Source organism: Oncorhynchus keta, chromosome 7, assembly GCF_023373465.1.
Source record: "Oncorhynchus keta strain PuntledgeMale-10-30-2019 chromosome 7, Oket_V2, whole genome shotgun sequence".
NCBI classification, from domain to species: domain Eukaryota; kingdom Metazoa; phylum Chordata; class Actinopteri; order Salmoniformes; family Salmonidae; genus Oncorhynchus; species Oncorhynchus keta.
The window spans coordinates 30,530,160-30,550,974 of record NC_068427.1 but is presented as its reverse complement, the minus strand read 5'-3'; the positions used below and the strand labels follow the sequence as shown (position 1 = coordinate 30,550,974).

The 20,815-nt window shown below is 44.4% G+C and overlaps 2 protein-coding genes across 2 annotated transcripts; both read left to right on the top strand.

The window, feature by feature from the left end:
- Positions 1-7,986: 7,986 nt before the first annotated feature.
- LOC118386280 (serine/arginine repetitive matrix protein 1-like) lies at positions 7,987-11,457 on the top strand. The gene is made up of 5 exons (XM_035773904.2): positions 7,987-8,139; positions 8,798-8,908; positions 9,538-9,745; positions 10,297-10,373; positions 10,472-11,457. Exons 2-5 carry the CDS (start codon positions 8,881-8,883, stop codon positions 11,455-11,457), a joined length of 1,299 nt encoding a protein of 432 aa, XP_035629797.2. The 5' UTR covers positions 7,987-8,139; positions 8,798-8,880.
- On the top strand, positions 11,387-20,375 carry LOC127931121 (serine/arginine repetitive matrix protein 2-like). Its single transcript, XM_052522569.1, has 4 exons — positions 11,387-13,694; positions 18,265-18,992; positions 19,255-19,362; positions 19,473-20,375. Exons 1-4 carry the CDS (start codon positions 11,534-11,536, stop codon positions 19,473-19,475), a joined length of 3,000 nt encoding a protein of 999 aa, XP_052378529.1. The 5' UTR covers positions 11,387-11,533; the 3' UTR covers positions 19,476-20,375.
- The last annotated feature ends 440 nt before the right edge of the window (positions 20,376-20,815 follow it).

The following is a 20,815-nucleotide window of genomic DNA, read 5'->3' as shown; positions in this document are numbered from 1 at the left end:
TCAGCCCAGAGGCGCCAGAGCCCCTCTGCCCAGCGCCGCCAGTCTGCCCAGCGCCGCCAGTCTGCCCAGCGCCGCCAGTCTGCCCAGCGTCGCCAGTCTGTCAGGATCAGTTAGATCCACCAGTCAGCAGGGATCCACCAGTCTGCCAGGATCCGCCAGAAGTGCCAGTCAGCCAGGATCCGCCAGAAGTGCCCGTCAGCCAGGATCTGCCAGTCGGCCAGGATCCGCCAGTCAGCCAGGATCCGTCAGTCAGCCAGGATCCACCAGTCAGCCAGGATCTGCCAGATCTGCTAGTCAGCCAGGATCCGCCAATCAGCCAGGATCTGCCGGAACCACCAGCAAGCCAGGATCTGGTAGATCCATCAACCTGCCTGAGCTTCCTCTCACTCCTGAGCTTCCTCTCACTCCTGAGCTTCCTCTCACTCCCGAGTTTCCTCTCACTCCCGAGTTTCCTCTCACTCCCGAGTTTTCTCTCACTCCCGAGCTTTCTCTCACTCCCGAGCTTTCTCTCATTTCCGAGCTTTCTCTCACTCCCGAGCTTCCCCTCAGTCCCGAGCTGCCTCAGTCCAGAGCTGTCCTTCAGTCCCGATCTGCTCCTCAGTCCAGTGGGGTTCTGGGTGAGGACTACTAGGCCATGGTCGGCGGCGAGTGTGGTCTATCCAGGGATGCGAGGAGAGGGGACTAAGACATTGACTGAGTGGGTTCCACGTCCCGCGCCGGAGCGCCACCATGGACAGACGCCCACCCGGACCCTCCCTATTGTTTTGAGGTGCGTTCGGGAGTCCGCACCTTAGGGGGGTTCTGTCACGCCCTGGTCTAAGTATTTTGTGTTTTTCCTCATGTATTGGGTCAGGCCAGGGTGTTGGATTGGAGTTTTTGTATTGTGGTGTGTTTTGTCTTGGGGTTTTGGTGTGTATGTATTTGGGATTGTAGCTAGTGGGGTTATCTAGCAAAGTCTATGGCTGTCTGGAGAGGTTCTCAATCAGAGGCAGGTGCTTATCGTTGTCTCTGATTGGGAGCCATATTTAGGCAGCCATATTCTTTGAGTTTGTCGTGGGTGATTGTCCTGAGTGTCTTGATGTCCTTGTTTGATGTTAGTTGACACAAGTATAGGCTGTTTTCGGTTTTCGTTTCGTTTATTTGTTTTGTAGTGCATGTATTGATTCGTGTTACGTTGTTTAAATAAACATGGATCGCAATCGACACGCTGCAGTTTGGTCCGACTCTCCTTCACCATATGAAAACCGCGACAGCTGCCTTTGAAACATACAACCTATTATACCATGGCATTGTTGAATACTCATTTCTGACTTGCTTGAAGGGCATTCTTGAGCTGTGCATTATTTCACTATAATGCATGGTTTATTGGCACAGTAGAATTCAATGGCTATAGAATTCTATGATGAATTCAAAAGAACACAAAAAAAACGTTGATTTTAAAGAAAAATATAGCTAACAGTAGCTGGTACGGTGGAGGATTTTGATATATCTTTTGATTTATTTTGCGAGGATGATGATGATCAACCTTTAACCAAGAGACATTAAACTGTCAGTGACCAGGAAGTTGATGAGATAGAGGATTGAAGACATGACAACAACACAACGAACAATACATCATGGGCAATCGGTGCCCTAAAAGACTGGCTGCAGAAGAATCAACAAAACATCACTTTGCCTGCCGAAGCAGAACAGCAATCAGATTCCCTGTGCATTTTGGCAAATGTCCAGTCACTCGAGAATAGATGGATGAGCTTGTTGAAAAGCTGCTATATTATATGCCTTGCAGAGGATGTAGCTGGATGACTGTCTACAGTATGTAGAACTCAGTGGTTTCTCCATGCAGCGGTACAATCGGACGAAAGCGGCCCCGGGCAAGTCCAAGGGGGAGGAGTGTGCAACTTCATGAACAACAACTGGTGCGCTGCATCCAATGTGATGGAAATCTCTAGCTTTTGCTCACCTGATACAGAACACCTCATGGAAAGCTGCGCATCCTTTTATCTACCAAGAGTTATCAACTGTAATTATCACGGCTGTCTACATCCCTCCACAAACCAACACCACTTTAGCACTCAACAAACTGAATGGGGCCATAAACAAACAAAGGCAGCGTTTTACCAACACAACGTTCTACCAGCACATCTCCTACGCCGCTATGGGCACTAAAACTCTAGAACACTTTAATTCTACCCACAGAAACACATTCAAGGCCCTCCCTCATCCTCCCTTTGGCAAATTTGACCACGGATCTTTTCTCCCCCCACTCCTCGTATGTGGCAGGGCTTGCAGACGATAACAAATGACAAATGGAAACCCAGCTGTGAGATGCCAAGTGAATCAGAACTCCCAAACGAGCTAAATGCCTTATATGCTCGCTTCGAGGAATACAAAGGGTCTTACAGCTGAAGTCATAAGTTTACATATACCTGAGCCAAATACATTTAAACTCAGTTTTTCACAATTCCTGACATTTAATCCTAGTAAAAATTCCCTGTCTTAGGTCAGTTAGGATCACCACTTTATTTTAAGAATGTGAAATGTCAGAATAAGTAGAGAGAATGATTTATTATTTCAGATTTTATTTCTTTAATCACATTCCCAGTGGGTCAGCAGTTTACATACACTCAATTAGTATTGGGTAGCATTGCCTTTAAATTGTTTAACTTGGGTCAAACGTTTTGTGTAGCCTTCCACAATAAGTTGGGTGAATTTTGGCCCATTCCTCCTGACAGAGCTGGTGTAACTGAGTCAGGTATGTAGGCCTCCTTGCTCGCACACGCTTGTTCAATTCTTCCCACAAATTTTCTATAGGATAGAGGTCAGGGCTTTGTGATGGCCCTCCAATACCTTGACTTTGTTGTCCTTAAGCCATTTTGCCATAACTTTGGAAGTATGCTTGGGGTCATTGTCCATTTGGAAGACCCATTTGCGACCAAGCTTTAACTTCCTGACTGATGTCTTGAGATGTTGCTTCAATATATCCACATAATTTTCCATCCTCATGATGCCATCTACTTTGTGAAGTGCACCAGTCCCTCCTGCAGCAAAGCACCCCCTTAGCATTTTGCTGCCACCCCCGTGCTTAACGGTTGGGATGGAGTTCTTCGGCTTTGTCCTGAATACAAATCCAATACAACATATGAAATCAAATAAAATAAAATGTATTTATATAGCCCTTCTTACATCAGCTGATATATCAAAGTGCTGTACAGAAACCCAGCCTAAAACCACAAACAGCAAGCAATTCAGGTGTAGAAGCACAGTGGCTAGGAAAAACTCCCTAGAAAGGCCAAAACCTAGGAAGAAACCTAGAGAGGATCCAGGCTATGAGGGGTGGCCAGTCCTCTTCTGGCTGTGCCGGGTGGAGATTATGACAGAACATGGCCAAGATGTTCAAATGTTCATAAATGACCAGCATGGTCAAATAATAGTAATCACAGTGAACAGGTCAGGGTTCCATAGCCGCAGGCAGAACAGTTGAAACTGGAGCAGCAGCACGGCCAGGTGGACTGGGGACAACAAGGAGTCATCATGTCAGGTAGTCCTGAGGCATGGTCCTAGGGCTCAGGTCCTCTGAGAGAGAGAGAGAGAGAGAGAGAGAGAGAGAGAGAGAGAGAGAGAGAGAGAGAGAGAGAGAAATAAAGAAAGAGAGAATGAGAAATAAAGAAAGAGAGAATTAGAGAGAGCATACTTAAATTCACACAGGACACTGGATCAGACAGGAGAAATACTCCAAAAATATAACAGACTGACCCTAGCCCCCCGACACATAAAACTACTGCAGCTTAAATACTGGAGGCTGAGACAGGAGGGGTCAGGAGACACTGTGGCCCCATCCGACGAAACCCCTTGACAGGGCCAAACAGGCAGGATGTAACACCACCCACTTTGAAAAAGCACAGCCCCCACACCACTAGAGGGATCATTTCAACCACCAACTTACCATCCTGAGACAAGGCCGAGTATAGCCCACAAAGATCTCCGCCACGGCACAACCCAAGGGGGGGCGCCAACCCAGACAGGAAGATCACGTCAGGGACTCAACCCAATCAAGTGACGCACCCCTCCTAGGGAAGGCACGGAAGAGCACCAGTAAGCCAGTGACTCAGCCCCTGTAATAGAGTTAGAGGCAGAGAATCCCAGTGGCGAGAGGGGAACCGGCCAGGCAGAGACAGCAAGGGCGGTTCGTTGTTCCAGAGCCTTTCCGTTCACCTTCACACTCCTGGACCAGACTACACTCAATCATATGACCTACTGAATAGATGAGTCTTCAGTAAAGACTTAAAGGTTGAGACCAAGTTTGCGTCTCTCACATGGGTAGGCAGACCATTCCATAACAACGGAGCTCTATAGGAGAAATTCCTGCCTCCAGTTGTTTGCTTAGAAATTCTAGGTACAATTAGGAGGCCTGCGTCTTGTAACCGTAGCGTACGTGTAGGTATGTACGACAGGACCAAATCAGAAAGATAGGTAGGAGCGACCCATGTAATGCTTTGTGGGTTAGTAGTAAAACCTTGAAATCACCCCTTGCCTTAACAGGAAGCCAGTGTAGAGAGGCTAGCACTGGAGAAATATGATCATATTTTTGGCTTCTAGTCAAGATTCTAGCAGCCGTGTTTAGCACTAACTGAAGGTTATTTCGTGTTTTATCCCGGAAAGTAGAGCATTTCAGTAGTCTAACATAGAAGTGACAAAAGCATGGATGAATTTTTCTGCATCATTTTTGGACAGAAAGTTTCTGATTTTTGCAATGTTACGTAGATGGAAAAAAAGCTGTCCTTGAAACAGTCTTGATATGTTCGTCAAAAGAGAGATCAGGGTCCAGAGTAACGCTGAGAGTTTTATTTATACTTCACAGTTTTATTTGAGACGACTGTACAACATCAAGATTAATTGTCAGATTCAACAGAATATCTCTTTGTTTCTTGGGACCTAGAACAAACATCTCTGTTTTGTTTAAAAGTAGAAAGTTTGCAGCCATCCACTTCCTTATGTCTGAAACACAGGCTTCTAGCGAGGGCAATTTTGGGGCTTCACCATGTTTCATTGAAGTGTACAGCTGTGTGTCATCCGAATAGCAGTGAAAGTTAACATTATGTTTTCGAATGACATCCCCAAGAGGTAAAATATATAGTGAAAACAATAGTGGTCCTAAAACGGAACCTTGGGGAACACCGAAATGTACAGTTGACAAACCATGCACAGAGACAAACTGATATCTTTCTGACAGATAAGATCTAAACCAGATCTAAAGATCTAAACATTACTGAGTGCCACTCTCCTTTTTTCAAGCATGGTGGTGGCTGCATCATGTTATGGGCATGCTTGTATTTGTTATGGACTGGGGAGTTTTTCAGGATAGAAAGGGAAAGGAATGGAGCTAAGCACAGGCAAAATCCTAGACGAAAACCTGGTTCAGTTGGCTTTCCACAAGACACTGGGAGATGAATTCACTATGAATCCACTATTGAATTATTAGATGAATTAATATAACTGCACTGTCCGTTTTACACTGGCCATTACAGCGAAAGTATGCCATGCAATTGTTTGACGACGGTGCCCCACATCAAATATTTTTCCACCGGCACAGGTTTCATAAATTCACAAATAGCGATTAAATATTAACTTACTTTTTGAAAATCTTCCTCTGATTTGTCATCCACAAGGTCCCAGCTATAACATGAAGTTTCGTTCTGTTAGATAAAATCCTTCTTTATATCCCAAAGAATTTCATTATTTCCTTATACTTCCCATTGTAAGAGCATGGGCTTTCTCAAACAAAAATTCTGGTTGGTTTTTCTTTGGATTTTCTCCAACCATATCTGTTGTGTTATAGTCTCCTCCATCATTTTAACATTTCTACAAACTTCAAAACGTTTTATTTCAAGTGGTACCAATTCTATGCATGTCTTGGCTTCAGGGCCTGAGCAACAGGCAGTTTACTTTGGGCACGTCCGTCAGGTGGGAATTGAGAAAAAACGACCCTAGCCTTCTGAAGTTAAACAATTTAAAAGCAATGCTACCAAATACTAATTGAGTGTATGTAAACTTCTGACCCACTGGGAATGTGACAAAAGAAATAAAAGCTGAAATAAATCATTCTCTCTACTATTATTCTGATATTTCATATTCTTAAAATAAAGTGGTGAGCCTAACTGACCTAAGAAAGGGAGTTTGTACTAGGATTAAATGTCAGGAATTGTGAAAAACTGAGTTTAAATGTATTTGGCTAAGGTGTATGGAAACTTCAGACTTCAACTGTATGTTTTATTGTGTACAGGCTTCCTTCTTTTCACTCAGTCAATGAGGTTAGTATTGTGGAGAAACGACAATGTTGTTGATCAATCCTCAGTTTTCTCCTATCACAGACATTTACTCTGTGACTGTTTTAGTCACCACTGGCCTCATTTTTTATATTATTTTAATTATTTTGTTTACCTTTATTTAACTAGGCAAGTCAGTTAAGAACAAATTCTTATTTTCAATGACGGCCTAGGAACAGTGAGTTAACTGCCTGTTCAGGGGCAGAACGACAGATTTGTACCTTGTCAGCTCTGGGATTTGAACTGGTGAAATCCCTAAGCAGTTTCACAGTTAGGAAGGAGACCTTTATCTTTGGTGACTGGGTGTATTAGGTGTATTTATACACCTTTCAAAGTGTAATTAATAACTTCACCATGCTCAAATGGATATTCAATGTCTGCTTTTTAAATGTTTACCCATCCAGCAAAAGGTGCCCTTCTTTGCGAGGCATTGGTCTTTGTGATTGAATCGGTGTATGAAATTCACTGCTCGACTGAGGGACCTTACAGATAATTATATGTGTGGGGAGATGAGGTAGTCCTTTAAAAATCATGTTTGAGTCAATGCAACTCATTTTGGGAATTTTTACTCCTGAATTCCTGAATTTAGGCTTACCATAACAAAGGGGTTGAACATTTATTGTCTCACTGAGTAAGGCAGTGGTCAAAGGCACTGCATCTCAGCACTAGAGTTGTCACTGCAGTCCCTGGTTCAAATCCAACCTGCATCATACCTGGCTGTGTTTGGGAGTCCCAATTGGCCCAGTGTTGGCCAGGGAAGGCTCTCATTGTAAATAAGAATTGGTTCTTAAACTTGCCTAGTTTATGCAGTATTGTGTGTAGGCCCCACCCCTTCCATTGCCTCCAACCAATGTTGCAGTAAAGAAAAAAACGTACTTTCATTCCCAGCCAAAGGGGGGTGGAATACTCAGTAGGGTCTCTGCTCTACTAACTAAATATTTTGTTTTTGACGGGAACTGTATCGTTTTTACACTGCCCCCTGCTCCAATGCAATAGAGAGCAATAGTTATGTCATCTTTTTGTAGGCACTAACTGGTTCATTGGACAGTTCATTGTTATATGAGAAAATCTCATCAGCTAACATCACATTTTGTGAAATTTGAAGAATTTATGTAATTTTAAAAAACACATAAAGGCTTTATTTGTCATAAAGTTCATGTTAACAAACCATATAAGATCTCCTCAACCTAAATTAACCTTAGAGTTTATACTCAGCATTTATTCCAAAACTCTACTATTTTTCCATTCATTTTCCTAATAGGAATGGCTGAATAAACCAGAGGTAACAAATTTCAGTTTTTTAGGACTACAAAGCTGGGTCCTTGCTATCAGAGCTCCTTGGAACTCGACCCCAATTGAAGTTGAAATGTAAAATGGTTACACAAGGGTTAAGGTTCGGGTATGGGTTAAGTCTTGGGTTAGCGTTTAGGGTAGGAACGTCCCAAGCCCAAGGATATGTGATAGCACTAACACCCCCCCCCAAAAACGTACTACTTGTCTCAAGCTAAAGTGTAAAGGTCAAGTTTATATTTCTATGGCCCCTGTTTTATATGCCTCTGATATAAAAACATAAAGATTAAGTAGCTGATGTGTTTATAAAAATAAAAAAAGAATTGTATGTTAAATGCAGAGGGCTTGTCACCTCTGAGTTGTCATGGAGATAATTTCCGCTCGCAATTTGCCGCCCAGCAGGGCATTCTGGGATTACGGGGTCCCCCAAACTGTCATGGCGTCCTAGGAAGATGGCGACTGCCATACAACAGGCTTTCCTGGAGTATCTAATAATTTAAATTCAAGGCATTGGAGACATAGCTAGGTAAGAAAACGGTGTAAATGTGTGTTATACAACAACTATTGGTTGTCTATAGATATATATATTTTTTCAGATTAATCAAGACAAATGATCTATAGACGGCTAGCAATCTGGCTAACGTTTGTCGAGTGAGGCCGGGTGCTGATTACGGCGTGTCTTTGTTAGCTAACCTGAATTGGCTAGCCAGATTGCATTTTAATTTTCACACAATTATTAAAAGTAGTTAAGCTAAAGCTAGCTAACTTGTTGTTGGACCCTCGTTGATAACTAGAAAGCATTAGCGAGCTACGTTAGCTATATGAAGTTAACTTGATAGCACTAGCGATCTGACGTTACTTAACTACTTTGGTTGCTATGTAGTTAGCTAAGATAAATCGTAGCCAGTGATCTGCCTGGTTAACTATCAAGTGTTATTGCCAGTTGAGATGGGCGATTACAAAACGGTTGCCTGGCTCTGTAAGTGGGCCATTGGTTATGTAATGCTGCAGCAGAGTGTTTTTATTTTTGTTCTGTACCTATACTTAATGTAACCTTGTGGACACTCATAGCAGTTTTTTTTAACGGTAACGTTAGTATTTCATGTAATTAATCTGTATTGTCTTGACATTCGAGAAACAAACTGTTGAGTGCCCTGGAGTAACTGCTTTGTTTTTCCCAATAGTGACAGAGGGCCAAGGGAACAGTGGACTGACTGCCAGGGGCCAGCGATTTTTAGGCCATCAATCACCCCACAGAGCTGATAAAATGGAGTGTGCAGTTGACACACAGCCAGGTTTGTGATCATGATTTGCAGAAATATCCCTGTAATGTGAGGGATAGTTATTCTCATGTAGATGGTTATACCTAAATTTGGAAAATTCATGGACTGAGACATTTTCAGCTGACCTTTACTTGGCGATACTTAATTAATGATCATTTGGAAGGTACCAGTGAATTATAAAATGATGTTTGTGGTTGCTGGTGGAACTCTGAAAAACAAGGAAATATTCAGAAACATATTAAGAAGATATCCTCTTTCTGTGGAGTCAATATTTTTCTGAGTATTCTTGACAATTAGCATACTTCCAAATTGAGAATTAAGGAAGTATGCGCAAGTAAAGGTTTGTTGGAGGTTTCTTTACCATCCTTTCAATAGACCATCGGCTCAAACATAAACTAGCTATGTTGCTGGAAGTTCATGCTGGATTGGCTAGATCATGATATGCCAATGACACACACACCAGAGATTGCCATGCCTCTGCCTGGCCACTCTTTCATTAGGAATTGCTTTCACATGTTGTCCATGTGAACTCCCCATATTCCGAATCTAGCATAACAAAGAAATGTGATTGGTTAATCTGTGACTAAAGAATATGGTTGGCTAATCTTTAAATGAGGAATGTAATTTATTAATCCTTGCAGGCGGGGACGAGGCTGCAGAGCAAGAACACACTCTGGAGGAAACATCTGCAAAGGAAGGAAGTGAGACGCCGCAGAAGAAGAACAAGAAGCACAAAAAACACAAGAGCAAGAAGAAGAAGAAGAAACGTGGCAAGGGAGAGAGAGAGACGAGCTCAGAGTCGGCCCCAGAGTCCGATGTAGAAAAGCCGCCAATCAGAACCAGAGCAGGGTGAGGCTCCTCCCATTAGAACCAGAACTTGGTTTGACTCATCCCATGAGAACCATAACTGCTAGATTCTGCCCATTACAACCAGACCAGGGCTGCGTTCAGTTTGCGTGAACATTTGCTACTTTGCAGAAAGGCTTGTACTGAACGACACATTTCCCCAAAACTTTGTATGTTCTTGAACAGACTCTGATACGTTTGCTCCATTTGGTGGGTGTGCCGGGGTGTGGCTTGGCGCAATGATTTATGTGTTTAAAGGGAAAGGTGAATTTTGAAGCTACAACCCAGCCCATCCCTGTTTTTTAACTGACTTCAGTACAGCATCGTTTCTGTTCAGTTAAACGTTCTATTACGTTTTTATGTACTGAATGCAGCCAAGTGTTAGGCAGAACAGGGTCACCTCTAGATGGTTTCCACACTGGAATATAGGAGGTAAAGCAGCAGAAATGTAAATCCAACAGGCTCTTGTTTGTTTGGCTCTCAACCATTGGGACAATTGTGATTATAGTATTCATTATATTTGCGGCTATAATTAATATATTTTCTGTTTTTAGCTTGAGGAGTGCTGGCCCAGTGGCCTCCGATGCAGGAGTAGACACGAAAGAGGAGGCAACAAAGGACTTGATCACAGGTAAGGAGTTTGGGCCAGGTGTCGGAAACAAACCGATGCAAAGTGATTTTAAAAAAAATAATAAAAAAAAATTGATTTTTGTGTACCTGTCCACACAGCTATACCTGAGGTAGAAGGTGACGCTAAAGCCAGAAAACACAAAAGACATGCTGGGAAAAAGAAGAGAAAAAGGAGGAGAAAAGGGGAAGAAAAGCAGGAGAAGAACTCTTCTTCACACTCTCTATCAGAGAGCGAATCTATGTCAGGAACAGATTCTGAGTCTGAGGGGAAGCCAGCTGGCATGGTAGTGCAGGCTGTTCCCATGCAGTCTAAGGCCAGGCAAGAGGAGCGAGTTCCCTCCCTATGCATCACTTTGGCCCAAAAAGAGGAATCTCTGAAAGTGATGTGTCAACCCTCAGATAATGAGTCCGCGGATACAGGAGGAAAGACAGAAGAGAAGGTTTCCCCTGCTAACAGGGAGAACCAAACCATCTCTGTCACAAAGCCGGAAGATCCACGGAGCGACGGGAGCTTCAGCCACACCCAGGAGCTTCCTGACATCATCCCCAAGCAGGATGGCCAGAAGGAGGAAACCAACCCAGAGCAGAGGTCAAAGGTGAAGAACCAGGCTCCCTCCAGGTCAAGGTCAGGGTCGCTGACAGACACTAAGATGGCTAGATCGAGTCTTAGTCGTTCGCCCAGCCCTAAGCGGTCCAGATCAAGTCGCAGTCGTTCACGAAGCCCCGTGGGATTGTCTAGTCAGCCAGTGTCTGGCAGGGGCAGGTCTCGATCTGGCTCAAAAAGCATGACTCCCAAGAGGAAGCAGTCCAAGTCCCCCAAAAGGACAAGACGCAAGTCCCCATCTCTGTCCCCCAGGACAAGACGCAAGTCCCCATCTCTGTCCCCCAGGACAAGACGCAAGTCCCCATCTTTGTCCCCCAGGACAAGACGCAAGTCCCCATCTCTGTCCCCCAGGACAAGACGCAAGTCCCCATCTCTGTCCCCCAGGAAGACGCAAGTCCCCATCTCTGTCCCCCAGGAGAGGACGCAAGTCCCCATCTCTGTCCCCCAGGAGAGGACGCAAGTCCCCATCTCTGTCCCCTAGGAGAGGACGCAAGTCCCCATCTCTGTCCCCCAGGAGAGGACGCAAGTCCCCATCTCTGTCCCCCAGGAGAGGACGCATGTCTCCATCTCTGTCCCCCAGGAGAGGACGCATGTCTCCCAAGAGGGGACGCAAGTCCCCTTCTCTGTCCCCTAAGAGACGACGTATGTCTCCTCTGTCCCCCAGGAGAGGACGCAAGTCATCTCCTCTGTCACCCTGGAGAGGACGCAAGTCTCCTTCTCTGTCCCCTAGACGAGGGCGCAAGTTGTCTCCTCTGTCCCCTAGACGGGGGCGCAAGTTGTCTCCTCTGTCCCCTAGACGGGGGCGCAAGTTGTCTCCTCTGTCCCCTAGACGAGGGCGCAAGTTGTCTCCTCTGTCCCCTAGACGAGGGCGCAAGTTGTCTCCTCTGTCCCCTAGACGAGGGCGCAAGATGTCTCCTCTGTCCCCTAGACGAGGGCGCAAGTTGTCTCCTCTGTCCCCTAGACGAGGGCGCAAGTTGTCCCCTTCTCTGTCCCCTAGGAGAGGGCGCAAGTTGTCCTCTTCTCTGTCCCCTAGGAGAGGGCGCAAGTCCTCTCCTTTGTCCCCTAGAAGAGGACGCAAGTCTCTGTCTAAATCCCCTAGGAGAGGACGCAAACTGTCTCCATCTCCCAGACGAGGGCGGCGGTCTGAGTCCAGGTCACATGGCTGTGTCAGAAGGTCGAGGACCAGAACCCCCCCCCCTCGTCGAGGTAGACGTCCATGGTCCCGCTCGCCTGTGAGGCAGACTCGCCGTTCACGATCCAGATCTAGACGGCTCCATCGCTCCAGGTCAATGAGGAGAGGACGGCATTCCCAGAGCAGCTCCCCGTCTCGCAGAAAGAGGTCCCCCCCAAGGACACGACGGTCCCGGTCTCCGGTCAGGAGAGGTAGGCGGACTCGTTCCCGCTCCGTTGTGATCCTGAAGAGGAACAGGAAAGGTTCAAGGTCCAAATCCCCACGGGGCAAGGACAACAAGTCCCGCTCCCGGAGCCGCAGGATATCCAGGTCACCAGTTAAGAAAATATGTTCTCGATCACCGAAGCGGAGCAGGACAAAGTCCAGATCCCCAGGACGCAGTAAACCATCAACATCACGATCACTATCGCCGCGTAACCAGTCCAAGTCTCATACTCCTAAATCCAAATCCCAGAAAATAAACAAGCGTTCAATGTCAAAATCACCCACCAGCGACAAATCCAAGTCTGTCTCAAGCGACAGGCAATCTGAGAGTGTATCCCCAGAACGCTCAAGATCCAGGTCTACTGCCAAGGACCTAAAGTCTCCAAAAATGGCTGACAAGCATACTACAGACACGACTGTGAATAATGAAGCGTCTACTAAGCCTGTTGGGGAAGCTGTAGCTGCAGCAGAGCCCTGGAAGCCCCTCGCTTTGGCTGCTGCCTCCAGATCTACCACACAGGGCAAGCCAATGGCTGGGCATGCTGAAGAGAGCACCTCTGAGATTCCATCTGAAGACCATGACTCTGCAGAAGAAGAGCCAAAGGTGGCAAGAAGCCCAACAAGCTCATCTGAAGAAGAACCGGATGAGCATGCAACGTCCAGGTCTGTTTCACCAGAGACTGTTCCTGCTGATCGCCGTTCCAGGTCCTCACCTTCTAAATCTCCCATTAAGAAGACATTTTCAAAACAACGGCAGTCCTCAACTTCAGCGTCTCCTAGTAGGAAGTCCCGATCACCTGCTGGTAGGAAGATGTCTACCTCTCCCTCATGGAGGTGCTCCCGGTCCAAGTCCATCTCTCCCTCTCAGTCCAAGTCTGCCTCCAGAAGGAGACGTTCCAAGTCCCCAGCCAGGAAAAGGAAGTCTGTCTCCCCGCCTACCAGACGGAAGAAGAGGTCTAAGTCCAGAAGTCCGGCCCGGCGCAGGAGATCACGATCTAAGTCACCGGTACGGCGCAGGAAGTCACGTTCCAAGTCCAGAGTCAGGACCAAGCGCTCTAAGTCCCGCTCCCCAGCCAGAAGGAAGAGGTCCAAGTCTGCAGACAGGAGCAAACGCTCCAAGTCTCGTTCTCCAGGCCGGAGGAGAAGGTCCCGCTCCGGGTCGCGGCGGCGTCGGCCCATCATGCGGAATCGCTCGTTTGACCGACGCGATCGATGGAAACGGGAACCAAGCCACTCGCCAATCCTCATCCTCCGCAAACGCCGTTCCACATCTCGAGGCCGCCGCAGTGCCAGCAAGACCCCTCCTCGTCTCACTGAGCTGGGTAAGACTACACCTATATATAATCAGGGTTTGGCGGATTAATTGAAACTTGTAATCGGTTAGTGATTAGTTGCATGAAAAATAAAGTAATCGGTAAGGTAATCCTTTGATTACTCAAAATAGTAACAATCAATTTACATTGATTACTTTTGGTTTACTTTATCTTCTAACACTTAGGGCCCTATAAAATAGTTTACATTTTTTGTCCGATTTTGTTTCAGGATTTTCCAAAATTCAGTATTATTCCTTTTGTTTTTCTCAGGTTTGTTTTGTAAAAAAAATATAATTATCGAAATTGTATGTTCTAAGTTCACAACAATGCTTAAACCACACCAGGAGACTAGATTTTAATTTATTTATTAATATATAAAAAATAAATAAAAAATTGTGGGTGTAGAAGCACTTTTATGCAAGTGCGCCAGCCAGAGACCATTGTTTGGTTAGCAGTGTTTCTGTAGAGCTCATGTGATTGTCGAGTTGCGCTAAATAAATGGTAACTCTGTTTATGCAAATAATAATATCATTCTGCCAGGTAGGTATTGTCTACTTTGTTGTTAAAATTTAATTGAGAAGGTTTTTGGGAACGGCTTTTAATTTACCAGTAGACTCTCATTAGCATTATCGCTAACGGCTACACAGTGTAGACTACACATGCGAGCACAACACACACAGACAGTCATTCCTGTGCCGTTTCAGACTGTTTCAGGGTAATCATTTGTTGTTGGGCAAATTAATAAATTTTCTAATAAGTTCAATACATATTTTATATTGTTGAATTCCATTTTAATGTCTGGATACCGTCCGTGTTTACCGCCATGCAGCTTAAATAGCACCCAGACATATTTTAAAACGTTAAATTTTTATAAAATCTAATCTAGCATTTTTTTCATTTAGTAACATGATTATTTCCAAATTGGAACTAGTGTGGGAGCATGGCTTAAAAAACCTGTAATTCACATGTTCTATTTTATGTGCAAGAGCATAGTCACAGTACTCCGTGTAAAACGTTTGTTTCAATCGTCTTATAAAGTATTGCCTAAATCAGTGATGGTCATGGATGTGTGGTTTGACAACTAGGAAATTATTATTTTATATCAAAATAGGGTTCCAGATTCTATATTTTTTTAAATATTATTATTATTATTATTATTATTATTTTGTGTCTAAATCTTTTGGGGCAGTAATATCACATGCCTGGTTATTCTTTTAAAGTGTTTTCCTCACCATCTTAAATAAGCATGCCCCGTTCAAAAAATGCAGAACTAAGAACAGATATAGCCCTTGGTTCACCCCAGACTTGACTGCCCTTGACCAGCACAAAAACATCCTGTGGCGTTCTGCATTAGCATTGAATAGCCCCTGCGATATGCAACTTTTCATCCTGTAGCACTAATTCCAAAAATGTTTGACACTGTAGTCCATGGAGAGTAAGAGCACATCCTCCCAACTGTCCACTGCACTGAGGCTAAGAAACACTGTCACCACTGATAAATCTACGATAATCGATCATTTCAATAAGCATTTTTCTACGGATGGCCATGCTTTCCACCTGGCTACCTCCACCCCGGCCAACAGCTTTGCACCCCCTGCAGCAATTTGCCCAAGCCCCCCTTGCTTCTCCTTAACCCAAATCCAGACAGCTGATGTTCTGAAAGAGCTGCAAAATCTGGATCCCTAAAAATGAGCTTGGCGAGACAATCTGGACCCTCTCTTTCTAAAATGATCTGCCAAAATTTGTTTCAACCCCTATTATTAGTATGTTCACCCTCTTTCGTATCGTCTGAGATCCCCAAAGATTGGAAAGGTGCCGCGGTCATCCCCCTCTTCAAAGGGGGAGACTCTCTAGACCCAAACTGTTATAGACCTACATCCACCCTGCCTTGCCTTTCTAAAATCTTCGAAAGCCAAGTTAACAGATCACCGACCATTTTGAATCCCACCGTACCTTCTCCGCTATGCAATCTGATTCCGAGCTGGTCATGGGTGTACCTCAGCCACGCTCAAGGTCCAAATAGATATCATAACCACCATCGATGAAAGACCGTCTGTGCTGGTGTCTTCATCGACCTGGCCAAGGCTTTCGACTCTGTCAATCACTACATTCTTATCGGCAGAGTCAATATCCCTGGTTTCTCAAATGACCGCCTTGCCTGTTTCACCAACTACCTCTCAGACCATTCAGTGTGTCAAATCGGAGGGCCTGTTCCGACCTCTGCCAGTCTCTATGGGGGTGCTACAGGGTTCTATTCTCAGGCTGATTTTTTCTCTCTCTGTATATATCAATGTCGCTCTTGCTGCTGGTGATCCACCTCTACGCAGACGACAACATTCTGTATACATCTGGCTCTTCAATGCCACACAGCACTCCTTCCGTGGCCTCCAACTGCATTTAAATGCTAGTAAAACTAAATGCATGCTCTTCAACCGACTGCGTCCCGCACCTGCCCGTCTAGCGTCACTAATCTGGACGGTTCCGATTTAGAGTATGTGGACATCTACAAATACCTAGGTTAGACTGAACTTTCCTTCCAGAAAAAATTAGGTTGAGAATCGGCTCCTTCACTCATGCTGCCAAACATACCTTTGTAAAACTGACTATCCTAGCGACGTCATTTACAAAATAGCCTCCAACACTCTACTCAGCAAATTGGGTGGAGTCTCACAGTGCCATCCGTTTTGCCACCAAAGCGCATTATACTACCCACCACTGCGACCCGTATGCTCTCTTTGGCTGGCCCTCGCTACATATTTGTTGCTAAACCCACTGGCTCCAGGTCATCTATAAGTCTTTGCTAGGTAAAACCCTGCCTTATCTCAGCTCACTGGTCACCATAGCAACACCCACCTGTAGCACGTGCTCCAGCAGGTATATTTCACTGGTCATCCTCAAAGCCAACACTGTACCTGTACACAACCCATCTGTAAATAGCCCACCCAACTACCTCATTCCCATATTGTTATTTATCTTGCTCTTTTGCACCCCAGTATCTCTACTTGCACATCATCATCTGCACATCTGTCACGCCAGTGTTAATGCTAAATTGTAATTATTTTGCCTCTATGGCCTATTTATTGCCTTATCATCGTAATCTTCTACATTTGCACACACTGTATACAGATTTTTCTATTGTGTTATTGACTACGTTTGTTTATGTGTAACTCTGTTGTTTTTGTCGCACTGCTTTGCTTTATATTGGCCAGGTCGCAGTTGTATATGAGAACTTGTTCTCAACTGGCCTACCTGGTTAAATAAAGGTGAAATAAAATAATATGCAGTCCCTTAAGAAATATACACTTCTTGACTGTTTCCACATTTTGTTGTTACAGCCTAAATTTAAAATGGATTCAATTTAGATTTTTAGTCACTGCCCTACACACAAATACCACCTAATGTCAAAGTGGAATTATGTTTTTAGAATTTTTTACTTAAACAAATAATACAAGCTGAAATGTCTTGAGTCAATAAGTATTCAACCTAAATACGTTCAGGAAACATGTTGTTCTCTAGTTGCATGGACTCCCTCTGTGTGCAATAGGGTGTAACATGATTTTTGATTGACTACCTCGTATTTTTATCACACTCATACAATTATCTGTAAGGTCCCTGAGTTGAGCAGTAAATTTCAAACAAAGATTCAACCACAAAGACCACGGAGGTTTTCCAATGCTTTACAAAGATGTTCATATGGGTTAAATAGACTTTTTACAACCCAGGTGTGCAAAACTCTTAGACTTACCCGGAAAGACTCACAGCTTTAATCTATGCCAAAGGTGATTCTAAAATGTATTGACACAGGGGGTTGAATACTTACCTAATAAAGAAACATTAGTGTTTTATTTTTCATACATTTTATTTTAATTTTTTACAAATGTTCAAATTTTCAGTGTATTTTGTGTAGATTGTTTACAAAAATTGACCATGAAATCAATTTTAATCGTACTTTGTAACACAACAAAATGTGGAGAAAGTTGAGTTGTATATCCTTTTTGAAGGCATTATATAACAGTACAATTTATGTATAGGTTTATGCACCCACCTTCTATGTGCTAGAGCAAAAACCAAAACGTGCACCCGGGGGGGGGGGCTCCAGGACCGGGTTTGGGAAACGGGTCCAGATGAGTGTGATTGGGCCAGTTGTAAATGTTTTGGAAGTCTTATCTATTAATTCAATCACAAAAGAAGCTGTCCACCCTTGATGGTCGATCAGTAGAAACTCTGAGAGCATGTGAGAAGTCTTGATGGTGTGCTAAATGACAGCGTCGAGTTTTAATCAAATTTTCCTCTTGATATTAGAACATCATCCCAAAAGAAATCAGCCGTATATGCTTTTCAAAATTAACCAGAGTTGCTCAATTACTTCATTTGATCAGATTACGTAATCCCAGTTACATGTAATTCATTACTACCCAACCCTGGGCATATTATCCAATGTTCTGTTATTGTTTAGTACCCTCAGTTTAATGGTGGCTGTTCTAGAAACCTTTACAACAGATTAGGTAGTCTGAAATTCCGCTGTTGACAGATGTCTGTTCCCTCCTCTCTCTTTCCTCTCCCCTTTCTCTATTCCCAGACAAAGACCAGCTCCTGGAGATAGCGAAGGCCAATGCAGCAGCCATGTGTGCTAAGGCAGGTGTGCCCATCCCAGAGAGTCTGAGACCCAAGGCCATCCTCCAGCTGCCCCTGCCCAACCCAGCCCCAACTCCCCTGAATCTGCCTCTTCCCCTGCCGTTGCCTCTCAACATGCCCGGCATGGGCATGCCCAATATGCCCAACATGAACATGCACATGCCCAACATGCACATGCCCAACATGCACATGCCCAACATGCACATGTCCAACATGCCCAACATGCACATGCCCAACATGAACATGCCCAACATGAACATGCCCAACATGAACATGCCCAACATGAACATGCCCAACATGAACATGCCCAACATGAACATGCCCAACATGAACATGCCCAACATGAATATGAGTATGCCCAATATGAATATGCCTAATATGGGCAATATGTCCAATATGGCCATGAGTGCTGCCATGGCCAGTATGACAGCTGCCACCATGACTGCAGCCCTCACCAACATGGCCCAGATGTCAAACATGCCCCAGATGGCCCCCCTCCCCACTATCACCAACAAGCCCCAGATGGCCCCCCTCCCCACCATCACCAACAAGCCCCCTCCTAGCCAGGTTCCCCAAACAACCCTTCCCCCCCTTAACCTGGACCACATAGAGGAAGTGAAGAGGAAGGTGACTCAGCAGGCCAACATATACAGCATCAAGGAGCTCACTGAGGTAAGACTTATAAGAGGCTTCACTTGCAATGTATGTTTTAACAAAGATCTACTTAATGCATTGTCTATGTAGACTCCCCATATGGATTACAGCAAGCATTAAACTTTAGTTCAGACTCCTAGTCTTTGGTTTATGTAGTTGGGTATTTGAGGTTAGAAACAGAAGACTAGACTGTTTTTTGGGGTTCTATTGTACTACTGACTGTTCACATCACAATGATTTGTTTTTGTTTTAAAATCAATCTGTGTGTATATGTGTTTAGAAATGTAAGATGATAGCGGCGAGTAAAGAGGAGATGGCCATAGCGAAGCCACACGTGTCTGATGACGAAGATGAGGACAGGAAGCCACGCGGCAAGAGCTTCCTCAGTGTAAGAACTCCCATCCTTCATCCTAACATTCATCCAACATTCACACATATTAGATGCATAATGAGCAGAGTGATGACATTTTAACTTAGACTTTTCTCTTTATTCCGCAGTAACTTTTATTTTGGGCGGATCACATGAGGCGAAAGGCTCCCCATGGAAACATCACCGGGCGGACAGAAGTGCGGGTTGTTGTGGTTACAGAGAAGGAACAGTGTCAGATACTGCCAGCCCCTTTTCCCTGGACAATCATTCCCTCCCATCATGCTCTAGTTGTCTGGGTTTCCACATGCTTCCAAAGCCACGGTTGGATTCCAAAGCTACAAAGTAAAAATTGGCTACAAAAATTAGCTTTTTGGTCTTCATTTAGGATTAGGCATAAAGTTAGGAGTATGTTTCAAATCAAATTTGAAGAAGAAATTGTACAAATGCGTGGGGTTTAGCCATAATTATGACTTAGTGGCTATGGAAGCTAGTGACGACCCATTGGACAGATTAGAGTGTACAGTGTGCTTACTCCTAGCTTCTACACATTGGTCAGACAGCTGTCTGGACAATGACTGAAGATAAATGAAAGAAGGAACACACTTTCAAATTTTGTCGACTCTTTCTAATGTTAAACTTTTTGTGTTTAGTTTTTGTGTTCAGTGATTAAATTACCAGCTCACGGTTCCTTTAGTGACATTTTAACCTGTGAGTGAACTGCTAGGACTGCCCTCAGTGCGCGCACCCACAGACGTCAGTAATATGATGGTCAGCTGTTTTTGTAGTGATGGGCAGACTGACCAGGTGTCTCCATTGAGAAGACAAACTGATCAGGGCTTTGGAGGATCCACTCTTAATGTTTTGTCACTTCTAGTATTTCTCTATGGTGTTTTTCTGTTAAATACCTGATGTAATCTTTAGCTATTTTAATGACTTAAAATACATTTTAGGATTTCCTTGGTCAGTAGGGTATTATTTGGCTGGCTTTGTACATAATGTATTGATGATTATTAAAGGAAACCAGAAAATTACCTTTCTTGTGTTCTTTATGTAGTAGCTATTAAGGTCAGAAGTACTGATGTATATTATTTCATTCTAATCGGAGATTGGTTCAGACCTGGGACACCAGGTGAGACTTCTCTCTGACCTCTTACAGATATATGACTAACTATGAGCCATGTGACTAAGTTTTTAAGCCCCCTCCCATTCATTCCACATGGACAGAACCCTATTGACCTCAGCTAGAGTTCTACTGGGTCCTGAGGCACTGGAGCTCCTGCCTGGCACTTTGCTGGGTCCTAAAGATCCCACTGTTGAATATTACTTACACTTATTTGGGGTGGCAGCGTAGCCTAGTGGCGGCAGCGTAGCCTAGTGGTTAGAGCGTTGGACCAGTAACCGGAAGGTTGCGAGTTCAAACCCCCGAGCTGACATGGTACAAATCTGTCGTTCTGCCCCTGAACAGGCAGTT